This window comes from Syngnathus typhle, linkage group LG3, assembly GCF_033458585.1.
Source record: "Syngnathus typhle isolate RoL2023-S1 ecotype Sweden linkage group LG3, RoL_Styp_1.0, whole genome shotgun sequence".
Taxonomy (NCBI): domain Eukaryota; kingdom Metazoa; phylum Chordata; class Actinopteri; order Syngnathiformes; family Syngnathidae; genus Syngnathus; species Syngnathus typhle.
Genome location: NC_083740.1, coordinates 11,254,532 through 11,267,989, shown reverse-complemented (window position 1 = coordinate 11,267,989; position 13,458 = coordinate 11,254,532). Strand labels below are relative to the sequence as shown.

The 13,458-nt window shown below is 38.4% G+C and overlaps 1 protein-coding gene across 4 annotated transcripts; it reads left to right on the top strand.

Annotated features, from left to right (window-relative positions):
• The first annotated feature begins 1,794 nt into the window (after positions 1-1,794).
• Positions 1,795-13,263, top strand: rasal3 (RAS protein activator like 3). 4 transcript variants are annotated; one of them, XM_061273485.1, is made up of 20 exons: positions 1,795-1,950; positions 2,036-2,625; positions 3,619-3,752; positions 3,832-3,910; positions 5,563-5,618; positions 5,701-5,786; positions 6,002-6,131; positions 6,423-6,521; positions 6,607-7,281; positions 8,469-8,613; positions 8,689-8,833; positions 8,916-9,152; positions 9,270-9,471; positions 10,617-10,708; positions 10,784-10,885; positions 11,148-11,313; positions 11,423-11,530; positions 11,598-11,788; positions 11,962-12,046; positions 12,663-13,263. In XM_061273485.1, the coding sequence occupies exons 2-20, from the start codon at positions 2,070-2,072 to the stop codon at positions 12,720-12,722; spliced, it is 3,348 nt and encodes a 1,115-aa protein (XP_061129469.1). In that variant the 5' UTR covers positions 1,795-1,950; positions 2,036-2,069; the 3' UTR covers positions 12,723-13,263. The 4 variants fall into 4 exon arrangements, with proteins under 4 accessions (XP_061129469.1, XP_061129468.1, XP_061129470.1 ...); XM_061273484.1 differs by having other exon boundaries at positions 8,469-8,833; XM_061273487.1 differs by lacking the exons at positions 1,795-1,950; positions 2,036-2,625; positions 3,619-3,752; positions 3,832-3,910 and adding an exon at positions 3,993-4,327.
• Positions 13,264-13,458: the final 195 nt, after the last annotated feature.

Below are 13,458 nucleotides of genomic sequence, written 5' to 3'. Positions count from 1 at the left end.
TATGCTCAAACCTCATCGAATAAAGTACATAAGCAGACAAGTATATTCACATCTTAAATCAATAAAAGAAATATTTTAAGCATATAATTATACCTACACACCAAATCAATAAAGAATACATAACTAGACATTTTTGATAGGGCGTAAAGACAAAGGTTTTTATAACTTTATGATCTGATGTGTATTTCTGAGCACTTTGAAATAACAAATGTTTTTTGATGTGTTGCCTGAATAGCTTAAATGACCCTTAAGGAACTGTTTAATGCATGCCTGATGATTTTCTAAATCACGGACACTGCCAAAGTCGTCTAAAAATGTTCAGTACTTGATTATATCTGATGTTTTGACTAATGGTAGACACCAGTTTTCGATTACTACTGAACGTTCTGGACAGAGGGAAATATTTTGCCACACCCCCCTGACTCATCACCCATCAAACTTGGCCCACACTGGCATGTCCAACTGAATATAAGCTGACCAAAGAACCTTGAACGTTGCCTTTTCTGAATGGAGACTTTCTGCTCTTGAGCATGGTCGCACGAAAGGCCCAGCGCTGTATTGTACTTTCCTGAAAACAGAGCTTTCTTAACAAGAATTGTGATTGAACTCAACCAACCTGTGTAAGTCTAATTTCTGTTTCAGTGTCTTAGCATTTTCCTAAATCTGAAGAAATCAAACAAACACGCAGTGAGTAAATTGGATAACAGGTGATTGGCAATGGCTTTTGCCGTGAGCCGCAGATAGCGCGCTCCCTAAATTGTGGACAAAATCCAACAGTACTTATGTACGTCTTGGGCTAATTGCTGTGCTCTCTCTAAAATATATATATATATATATATTATTTTTATTTATTTTCATTTTTATTTATGTTCTGATTAGTCTTTTTCTTTTTCCTATACATATACACGTGTATATATATATATATATATATATATATATATATATATATATATATATATATATATATATATATATATATATATATTTCTTTTAGAGAGAGAGCGAGAGAGAGAGAATTTTTGCTCTCGTAGCATTTTTTATGTTGAAGTAATACTTTTTTTACAATGAGAATATCCTGTGACGCTAAGGGTATGCTATAAAAACTGGATGGATAGAATGATTTTACATGAGGTAATCATTACAAATAAATAAATGATATTATCTTCCAGCCATTCATTATCTGAACTCCTCATCACATTTGTAAAATTATCAAGAAGTATTGATAATATGACATATCAAAAACAAATTGATGTGCATTCTTATGAAACGTGGCAGTACATAGAGGAATATGAACACAGGAAGCGGTTTTCAGTGTTTGTCAAACCAAGGCGCAGGAAATGCTGCTTCACTTGACAGGAAACTTATCTCAACAGTCAATGTATACCCCAAGCAGATCAGTTGCTACCCTTGTGCGTTACCATAATGCTCATATGCATGTTTTATTAAGAAATAATAAAAAAAATATCGAGAATCAGTCGTATGTACTTTGATGTACAATATTTTTTTGATATTAACACGTCACTCGATTGAGAGGTTATGAAAGATGGTACGATATTGTTCAATTTGTGTATTATTCATTTATACTCAGTCAATTTAACTCACAGATAATGTGAGACGAAAAAGAGTCAATGCCCGACAAGTTAACAAGCCTCGTTTTGAGGTGCAAAGATACTGACACCAACACATCATACAATCTATTTTAAATAATCACATAATACAAAAAAAAAATATCTAAAGAGGATAAAACACAAAACATGTTTTGAAATGAATGACTATTTGGCAAAAAGAGTGAGGAAGTAAGTAGTTGGGTACAGCACCAAAGCGACCACAGACAGGCCTTCAGGAGGGTTTCATGTTGTGTCGACTGGAAACAGGAAATGATGAAATGATGCAAAGAGAGCCAGCGGGTCTTCATCTCACTCATTATTCACGAGTACGTCCGAGCTAAAGGTAAGTAAAATCCAAAATAGCTTTTTATCAAATTAACTGTGCACGGTTTTCAATATTTATTTTGTTTTATGAACCCCTAAAAAAGAGATACAAATGTCAACAACAACCTGATCATTAAAATGGGCACTGAGCAACAAGAAGTGGAGTCTGCAGCACATCCACCGCAAACAGAACAAGGATCAGCAGCGAAGAAGAGGAACCCCCCTACAGATCATCTCGAGGGACAAGAAGCTGAGTCCACTGACCCTCTCAAAACATACAAATGGAAAACGGCCTCAAAGGAATTTCTTCATGAGGTGAGTGAAGACGGAGCCTCCTCTGCGGCATCTCCAACTGAAAGGACTCAAAAGGGCAACAAATGGAACAAGATGCAATTGTGGCGCAAGGCCCTGAGTGAGGAAGACAAAGCAACTAAGATGAATTCTACAGGAAAGAATCCCTTCCAAAGAGCCCTTTCTTTGCCTCCTGTGTCATTTTTTGCCACGCTGACCCAATCCTCTAGCTCTGCCAATGCACCACACGGAGAGCCCCCATCACCCTCTGTTGCAGAAGCCACTTTGGAGCCTGAGCAAGGGGGAGGAGGGGCCCGATTTAAAAAGTGCTGGAGGTCTGTGTCTCAGAAGCTCAAGAGGCCCAGACTGCAAAGTCGGAACAGCGCCCCTATATTGTTACAAGGTGAGATGTTTGATTGTACATAGTCATCAGTACTTTCAAAAATGATGATGTGACGTTTGGTTCAAGTGAATCTTATGTAAAATAGATCTAAACTGATACTGTTACTGTCAATCATGTAAAACATCAGAAAATTCAGCATAGTCACATTCACATGTACAATTTGATAATTGGACATGTACACACACTCACACACACACACACACGTCCATATATAAGATATATACATTTGGCCCGCGGGACGGACTTTGGACACGCCTGCTGTAGTGGCTCAACATTGGTCCATATATAAGCCGTACCTGATTATAAGGCGCACTGTTGGCTTTTGAGAAAATTGGAGGTTTTTAGGTGCGCCTCATAGCGCGGAAAATACGGTAGACAAAACTTTGAGGTTTGCCATGAATGTAAAGAAAAGAGGTGAAATGTTTGCACAGAAGAAGATTTTCTTGTATTATTTCTGTCATATCGAGAAAACAGATTGAGCCAAATTCATAGTGATTGTCAAAATGATTTCATTTAGCCATAAAGCACAATGCATTTTTATTTATATTGCGCTTTCACGATGGCTTTCGCCGTAACCAAGTGCTTTACAAACACAAAATAACAATACGAGAGAAGATATCACATTTCAATCCATTTGCTGTGCTTCAAACCTCACACATAATTCGGAGGAAATGGACATTGAGGAAAACTCACAGGAAGTGAGTTGCTCTGTGTGTAGATAACATCACTTTCCACTTTTCAAATGGGAGTGGCTAAGTGTGATGGCGAGATGGGTTCAAAACACAAACACAAAACAAACAGAGCCCATCATATGCATGTAATTATAATCTAGTTCTTGCTGGTTTGGAAAAGCTCTAATTGTTATGTCTGTGCGTGTGTGTGTGGGGGGGGCATGCAGTTTTTTATAATCTGAGTAAAGGAAGAATTTATAGTCATATATTACATCAAGGTATTTTGGTTCACCGTGTGCTTGCTTGTCTACTGACTGTTTAGGTGAAGGTGAGCATGAAGCTGTGTCCACAGAACTCCAGAAAAACCAGTGGGCGCAACCCCGGGGAGTTACCTTGTGGAACATTAGCAACTGTGTTCTTCAAGATGGACAGATTCTCATCTGCACCGAGGAAGAAGTACTATAACATCCACACAGCCACACAATCTTGGTTTCAGTTGCAAAAAAATCACTCAGGGTTTTGCTTCTGTCCCCAGCCGACAATGTGGACCCGGACCCGTGTTAACAGCTGCCTGTCCAACCTCAGTATGCAGAATCTTGTGGATATTGACGCAGGTCCGGAAATAATGCTTGTATTCACATTGGGGGACAATTTTATACTCAATTTCCTCAAAAACTGAACCGCTACCATTTTGATATCAGCTCAAGGAGACGTTTTATTCCCGCAGACAGCCACAGAGGAAATAGCCAAATGTTTACACGAGTATGAACGTCAAATTGCTTCCTCTTTTTCCCCACTGTAAGATAGTATCAGCAGTTATTCTTGTGGGCCAGGGAAAGCAGAGAGCATACAGTAGTCCAGTTTTCATTCAAGTTCAGAGAGTACATAGAGTTAGCATTGCTTTTTGCTGTCTGGTTGTGTCAACATTGGACTCCCACAGACAGGAGGGATTTTTACATGGGGACAGATTGATGACCATTTGTACTAAATGATGGGATTCAGACGATGGATTGTCTGTGGTGGGGCATTGGGTAAGTGGTAAGATCAAGAGTGTAGTATGAGCAGCAATTTGAAGATTTTTCAGCTAGTAGTTGTATATTACTTGACTTTTTACCTTTACTCCCTACATATAAAACAGATACCTGTGTTGGTACTTTTTGTGCCTTGCATGGTCAAATTAGGTGTGTTACTTTTTTTGGATGGATGGATGGATGGATGGATGGATGGATGGATGGATGGATGGATGGATGGATGGATGGATGGATGGATGGATGGATGGATGGATGGATGGAAAAACAGATAACACCACCAAATCAAAAAGAGTTACAGTAAACCGCAGTTGAGATTTTGAATGATTGATTGGAGATTTATAAGGCAGAAAATACATATGGGAGAATTATTAATATACATATTTTTAGAATATTTAGTTTTTGTCAGTTCACAATATTAAGAAAGCTACCTATACAATATTCAGTTTCAATGGACTTACAGCCTAAGCCAGTTCTAGCTTTTGAGGTTTTGTTTTCTCCTCTTTGTAATGTATGTTCTGTGCAGGCCAACAAGTCAAAACACATTGCTCTGATTCATGTTTCATTTGTGGAATATATATTAAACAGGCAAAATATTTGGAGTATTTTATCCATCTCAGCGGACGGCCATTTTGTCATTTGCTGTTGACTAAAAATGACATAACAGTTGCCAGGTCTCAGGTTACATCCAATCACGACTCAGCTTCAGAAAACTGGTGAGTTGTGATTAGTTGTAACCTGGCAACTGTGATGTCATTTTCAGTCGACAAGTGACGAAATGGCCGACACCTGAGACAGATAAAACCAGCAGAATTGTAGTCCTTGACTCATATTCCACAAATGCAATATCAATCAGAATGCCACGTTCAGACTCGGGGGGGCATTTGAACATATTGTAAAGTTTTTTTCCCCCTTCAAGTACATTTTAGTGTGTACGTTTTTACTTTAAGCAAAAATGATTATGAATCACAATCAATCACTCTCTACTTTGTGCTATTTTTTGAACAAGTACCTGTACTTTTTCCGCCTCTGCTGAAAACCACATCTTGTACTGTCACATGTTTGAAATGCCAAACTTACTCTAGTGAAAATGAACACATGAGTCATGGTGGAAATTTACAGAGGGAGTGATCATGGAAATTTGAAAGAGCTTTCAAACAAGCACTTACTTTAGAAAAATTAACTCAATAACTAAATTAAGTAATTGGTATGTTATATTCTTTATGTGTTCATTTTAGAATGTAGTCCTGACCCCGTGAACTCTCGACCAAAGAAAGAAGATGGTGGTGTGCGGGTGAGTGCAAGACACATCACGCATAATGATGGATTGGCAACATATTTCAAATGCATTTTAAATGTTATGTTTCGCCCTGAAGGCACTGATTAAGCGACGTTTTGAGAACAAGGCCAAGAGAAACAGCAACACTCAATTGAACCATGTGGGACTAAACAAAGGAAGCAGGTAAATGAAATGAATGTAAAAATGTTAAGAAAATCTTGTAGTTTAAATCCATTAAATACAAATAAATAGTGTTTATGTAATTGTAGCTCTCCTGGGAATTAAACTTTGCCATACAGTAAATTGGTGCCGTTCTCGTATCAACGTGTTCCTGCATGTTTTTTTGTATAGAATTTGATGGACTCCATCGTGACAACTTTTATTGTAATTATTTAAAGGCACTATGGATCCAAGGAGTCTGTATCAATTCCAGTGAGCCCTGTTGGAAGTCTGGATCTGAGTGCAGATGCCAGTACTGTGGTCAGGCCAGTCCACAGCTCCATTCTAGGGGAGAAGTACTGTTTTGAGGTACAGTCCTCTCCAACCCATGCATTCTTCACTTTGACTGTAAAATATTTGTTGGACAGTTCTCTCTTTTGTTTAAAACGCAACAATAAGTAGTTTTACCTTAACTTCCAATGGTTCAGGGCACATTGTCTTGAGGTAGGCAAACTGTGTGTGCTGTCAGATCCGTCACGTGAAAAAACATAAAAGTGTGTTATCACATCTGTATTGAGTTTACTGACTAATCTTAAAATGAGCTTGAAATTTAAAAGAAATCACAATACTGCTACTTTCCATCTATACTTGCACTTACAGGTCATAAACTCGGAGAACACACACTGCTTTGGCTGCTCCTCAGCTGCAGAGCGTGATCGTTGGATTGAAGACCTGAGAAGGGCTGCCCAGCCCAATAAGGTGATCAATTTGATCCAAAAGAATACAATTTAATATCCTGATCATCGGAGAAAATGCAAAGTGTTTACTATTAAACTGTTCACAGGATAACATTGAGCGGACAGAGAACTCCCTAAATCTGTGGGTGAAAGAAGCAAAGGATTTGCCTCCAAAACGCCGCTATTACTGTGAAGTACATTTAGATGGGACTCTCTTTGCCCGTACCACCTCTCGCCCTATAGGAAAAGTGTCCAGTCGTTCCAACCTGGCTGCAGAAATCTCTACTGGTTCTTCAGGAAGTCTGGGTGGTAGTGCAGGTGTTGCAGGGGGATGTCAGTTATTCTGGGGAGAGTTCTTTGAACTTGACAATCTTCCATGCATCTCCCAAATCACCTTGCACCTCTTCCGTGAGGAAGACCCCAAGAAAAAGCCCCATTCTCGAGATGAATTCAACCTGCACCCACTGGGGAGTGTCAATATACACTTAGCTGATATCCGAGGGAGGACCTATCAGGAAAAGTGGTATCCTATCATTCCTTACAAGCTGTCGAGTACGGGGTGCGCCAAAGAGCATCTGGGGTCACAGGCTTCTCTTCGCATCAAGGCCCGTTTCCAGAATCTACACGTTCTTCCTATGGAGAAATACAAGGAGTTTGCTGAGTATGTGACTGTGAATTATGTCGACATGTGCAAAAGCTTGGAGCCACTTCTGAATGTGAAAGAAAAGGAGGAGCTGGCCGGGGCGCTTGTGCATGTGCTGCAGAGTATCGGCAAAGCAAAGGTAAAAGAGTAGAAAGCATGTAAACATCTAAAGTCAATCCCAAACAATTGGGAGACTCTGGTTGGCCAACCTGATTTTTTTACTTTTAGATTTTCTTTTAATGAAAACTGAAGAAATCTGTTCCAGCATGATCAAATATTTTTAGAAGGGCATCGAAAAAGCAAAAAATACACACAATTAATTCTTTTTGCTTTTTGCTGAGGTCAAGCGTAATACAGCTTGCTCCAGTTTTTTGCATGATTGGGGTCTAATCACAAAAGATTTGTACTCATTAAGAGGCTTGATCCACCCAAGATATTGTTGAGATTCTAACTTTGGGTTCCTTTATGTAACTTGACTTTTTCAAGTCAATTAGTGCAACCTAATTCGGAGAGGACTCCCAAAAAAGGGCTTTACATTGTTAAAATACACAATCGTATACACATTATTAAACAGAAATCCAAGGGAATAAAAATAATCAAAACAATAAAGACCTACTTGAATGCCTACATAACAAATATGAAATTTTTTTTAAAAAACATATACAGTGGAGACAGTTCTTAGCTCAATGCTGCAATTAATCCACAACTTTTTCACCATATTTTACTGAAATGAGTTTTAAGCAATTGCTGCGATCTTTCTTTCAGTGGTGTGAAGAATTTGAGACAAAGCAATAATTTCGGGACTCTGAATTTAGTAGTTAGAAAATTTATAGAATGGAAAAAACTCAGCTGAGGGCTGAGTCCACAGTCCACTTTGAAGCAATTAGCTCTCTATCGCTATGCATAACAACCCGCTCTCTCACTCATACAACTTTTAACTACAGTGGAGCAAGAATCAAACTTTATTTTCTATAGACAGATTATTTTAAAAATTGTACTCAGAAATTAATCCTGACCACTTCAAAGCTCTCTCACTGGTTTTGATGAGTTCATTTTACTTCCTATATTTAAATGGGCTGCTCCCTCTAAATTGTGAGCCAAGCTCTTTCCGGAAAACTGGAGGAAAATTTAAAATGCATCTAAATGACGCCAGCCTACCGGGCATCTGCCCTGTATGCCAGATGTTCCACTCCAGCTCTATATGAGGGTTTAAGTAAGTTTGATGGCTGATGATATCACGAAGAGGGAACATGGAGAACATCAATTCTCAAACACGAGCTAATTTAATTCACATAATAAACTAAAATACTATACAATATGTTTCAGGAGTTTCTCGTTGATTTGGGAACCGCCGAGATTGAACGTTTTGGAGAGAAGGAGGCTCTTATCTTCAGAGAGAACACAATTGCCACGAAAGCCATAGATGAATATATGAAGCTGGTTGGACAAAAATACCTCATTGACACATTAGGTAAATATGTTAGATTAAACTGGTTTCCCGTGATTACAAATACTTTCATAGGGCTCTCTTTCTCATTGGTTTCAGGGGACTTCATCATACGTCTGTATGAAATGGGGGACAACTGTGAAGTTGACCCCCGCAAATGTCATGCCTCTGAACTATCAAACAACCAGAGGAATTTGAGGGAAGTGTGTGACGAAGTGGTGCGGAAAATTATTGACCTCCATGGGTAAGATAATGAAGTTCACAGGGAAAAAAAAAACCTTTGGATCTTGATAATAACTTTCAACTTTATTTTTTATTGCCTTTAGACACTTTCCTGAGGAGCTGAACAAGATTTTCTCAAGTTGGACGGTGTTGTGTGAAGACCAAGGAAGACCAGAGATTGGTCAACGTCTCATCTCTGCTTCCCTCTTCCTTCGCTTCTTGTGTCCTGCTGTCCTGAGTCCATCTCTTTTTGGTTTGACACAACCATACCCAGAACCAAAAACCCTACGCGCACTCACCCTAACTGCTAAAGTCATCCAGAACTTGGCAAACTTCACTCTGTGAGCATCTTTATTTGCCAATCTAATAATACATTTTTTAAACATTTAGAAATATATTTAGGAATGACGTTTTTTTTTTGTTTTTTTTAAATAAACATCTCAATTGTCTTACTGCAGGTTTGGAGACAAGGAGGAGTACATGCTTTTTATGAATGAATTCTTAGAGCAGCATTGGGACAGAATGAGGGGCTTTCTCCAAACAGTATCCAATCCATATGCTGAAATCCCAATGAGTTCTTTTGATGGCTATGTGGATCTACCTCTGCGACTGGCCGTGCTGCATGGTCTGTTGGTTGATATCATCTGTCTGAGGGATCAGGTACAGAGGAATCATTTCCCTTTTAGAGCAGAATAATATATGCATCGAACAAATCTACCAAATTCAGGTTACCTGCGTCACCTTACGCCTGGTCTAAAGTCCACTCTACTTTCTGTCACCAAATATCCAGGTGATCTTGCTCATGCAACAAAAAATGTATGTCTCCAAAATTCCCAAGCAACATAAACTACACTTGACCCATCTAGAAAATAAAGATCTGCCTGTTTTTACACCATCTTTCAAAATAGTGCTCACAGTGTACTAAACATAAAGTAAAGGAATGTGAATAATAAATACATCTAGAAATACTACGGTACATGAATGCAAGCGAGAAAAGATGAAGTCCAGCCAATTGCACAGTAGTGTGTTGATTTGATAATCTGAAGGCCTGTAGATACAAAATGTTTTAGTGTTATTACCCTGCCTCGTAACAAAGTGCACGTTGGCTGGGTGGGGTGGCCTCACATGATGGCTGGTGCGTTATACATAAATGCCCTTTTACAGTTGAGCCATAATCCTAACCGGGTTGGGTTGGGAGTTATATAACAATTCGAAATGGCAATAAATCACAGGAACCTTTGAGAAGAATATTTTTCACTTGCATCGTTGGTGTGGGGCCCAAAGTGAGATTTTTTTATTTATTTATTTTACCGGGGCCCTGAATCCCTTGTGGAGACACTGGGCACAACCAAAATATTGTTTATGAAGAATATTTTACTATCTCCTTTAATTTTTAAATATTTTTGGAGTGAAGTCCACCGAACCATCACGGTTGTCCCATAACTACAAAGTTAACTTAGTCCTCATAAGAACTTGCCAGAAGGGTGCTGACTCTGATTGTACAATCCAACAAAGAACCATACCATTATGTTGACAGCATTTATTCCAAATTACAACTTTTATCAAGAAAATCATTTCTGGATTGTAGAAGTAAAAATAAGAATCCCGCTCATTTAATTTCACTATAATCTATTGTATTTTAATTGTGATTTTGGTGACAGACAAGTGTTCACATTCCCAAGAAAACTGCGCATTATATTTATACTCCTTTATCCAGTTGCTTTCTTCTCATTGTTGGTCTGTTTGCTATTTTGTAGCATCATCATTTTTCACACAAGCTAACATACAGCTTTTATATGCTTTAGGACACCATTGAGAAATTGCACCCTCTGCCTTTGATCCTGAACCAGATAACAGAGTCACTGGGCCCTGAGATGCACCAGATAACAATTAACCAGTATGTTGACCTCATGATCTGTCTTTGGTTATTGTCGTACTTTAGTAAAAGTGCCTTCTTTCTCACATTCCCAAGGAAACAAGATAAGCCAATGTATGTTCCTCCAAAGGACTTGAGCAAATTTAGCCCTCATCAATCATCCCTCCAACAGCTTCCTCAGGACTCCAAGAGAGATGGGTATGTCGCCAACTTCAGATTTCAATATTGTTATAAAGAGCAACATAATGCTACAAGAGCTTTACAACATTCTGGTGAAGCTATGATCATCTTCATTAGCTTGCAAACAGTGAAAACTATTAAGTATCTTAAGTATTACCATCAGCTAACTGCCAATCCACATTATTTTGCTAGGTAATATGTGAATTTGACAAACCCCTCTATCACTTCTAAATCTTACATATATAAACATCGACACAAGTGTTTGTTTGTTTTTTTGCAGAGATGTTAAAGCTAGGAGAAGGAAGCCAGTCGCCAGAACTCAAAGTGCACCTCATAGACGTCCTGAAAAAAGACTAAAGAGGCAGACAAGTTCTGAAGCCCTGCCCACAGCTGACCATGAACAAGATTTGGAAACAAACCAGCCACTCATATCATCACCAAAAACTGTGAGTGTAAAATGAAAAAACAGACTTATGTCAACGACCATTTCTTTTTCAAATATTACATTATGGAGTATATACGGGCTGAGATGGAATGAAGTTTTCTCGTTATCAGAGCGAAACAATCAAACCATGTGCACCAGTCCCTTGGATTAAAGACGTACAAAACAGGGAGCCCAGAGAGATGCACTCTGAGCAGGAGGAACTCAGTTTACTAGATAAGGTAGGTCATACCTGCCCTCAGAAAGGCAATCGGATTCTCAGTAACATCTTTCCACATCATGAACCAGCATGCCCAAGAACTGTCCGAGCTCCGCCTGGGAATAGACCAGGTGACTGAGCGTGAGCTGGAAATGGCAAAGCGACTGGAGGACTTCATTAACCAAAGTCAAGATCAGAATGCAATACTGCAGGCCGAAATGGATGAGCTTCGGAATCTGCTGGCTGTGCGGGAGGAGCAGCTAGCTAGCGCCACCTTCAGGTAGAAAACGGCATGTTTTATTTAATCAATAACGGTCATCATTACTCTAGACTCAGCACGTTCATGGCCATGTTGGAATTGCATTTACCTGTACTATGAATACTATTGAAAAGAGAATGGCTTTTATTATCGGTAACCAATTTGTACGTTTTGGCTGTCTGTTTCTTTGATAGGTTGGATGTGATCGAGGAGGAGAGGGAGGATGATGAGCGCAAGCTAAATGCCGCAATTGCAGCTGCTGAGCGAATAAACATACTGGTACGACACAAGGACAAAAACTGATTTGAATCAGGAATTCGGTTTCAGTTTGACAAATCCAATCATTACATTTCAATTAACTTCTTGAATTGTATCGCACCTTCTGTATTGGGATATATAATATATTGAATCGGTTTGACGTTGCTGATGTTTTTAAAAAATATAATTACCTTGGACACTTTGGAGTTTGGGGAGCTTTTACATCTTGGTGCAAAATCCTAAACACAGCAAAATCTACATCTCTACCAAATTGAATCAAATTCCAGTCCTGCACAGTCATACTGAATGGAATCATTATATTTCAAAACGGTTACATCCTTGAATCGTATTATACCTCATGAATGAAGAACCATATCAAATTGTGTTTTTTTGGAGAGATGCATACCCCCATATCATGATCTTATTGTAGTAGATCTTTAAAACCAAGAGATATATATTTTTTATTGCTTGGTTCCAATGAAATCAAAAAGTATTAATGTTTCAGTGCATGCTATAAAAACATCTGTTCATTGGGATCAGCATCAATCTTGCAACAGAAATTCAAGCTATAAACATGAGTGAGCTGCTGATTTTTTTAAAAATGATTTAATTTTTCTTTTTTTTCATGTACTCACAGGAGGAGCAGTTTGCCGGCTTGATGAAGAATATTCATCAGCTCAATAAATCAACAAGCTGATGAAAAGGAACAAATTGTCAGTTCAGGATGATTTACTTCTTAGGGTTTGCCATAGTTGTGTACAGTTTCAGTATAGCCCCAAGTATGCTTCTTAGCCATTTCTCAGCGAGCACATAAAAACTAATCTTATCTTTGCCAGACATTTATTTGTGTGTAGTATGATAAATTGAATCTGTTACAAAAACTGAAACACTGACAAATGACTGAACAATCAATAGCCCATCGAGCACGGATTTTATTTGTGTTAAGCACTTCATATAAAGTTTATACCAAAGTCAATACAAGATTTCGACAAACAGTCAAAATATTTGGTTCACTCACACAATCTTACAATAGACACAATAAAACGTTTACCTTGAAATTCTCCCTTTACCAACACAAAAATGCTCAGTAATTTGTGACGGTGAAGAACTCACTCTATAATATATACACGTACTTTTTTATATTTGTAATATCTGTATGAGCAGCAAATTTTGACCCGTCACAACGTTATGGGCATTTGAGAAATAGTATTCAAAACAATAAATGTGTGAAATGAGGTTTGCGATGAGAATTGCTTTGTAAACCTTTTTCGACAGATGACATTTGTTCTTGAATTTCTTTGGTTCGTGGCCTTTTATTACAGCTTTTTGAGATCTTTCCGTTGACTTCATTTTGTCGGACAAGTTCGACAGTATTATGGTGGTATCTTGATTGAACATGCTCAGTGAACGTGAATATCAACTGTTAGCCTTCT

Excerpts from the sequence above, each read along its gene's own strand:
- rasal3 (XM_061273484.1), top strand. The coding sequence starts at position 2,070 with ATGGGCACTGAGCAACAAGAAGTGGAGTCTGCAGCACATCCACCGCAA. Across the intron at positions 3,911-5,562 it reads TCTTGTGGATATTGACGCAG|AATGTAGTCCTGACCCCGTG; the intron begins GTCCGGAAATAA and ends TGTTCATTTTAG. Across the intron at positions 7,282-8,468 it reads AGAGTATCGGCAAAGCAAAG|GAGTTTCTCGTTGATTTGGG; the intron begins GTAAAAGAGTAG and ends AATATGTTTCAG.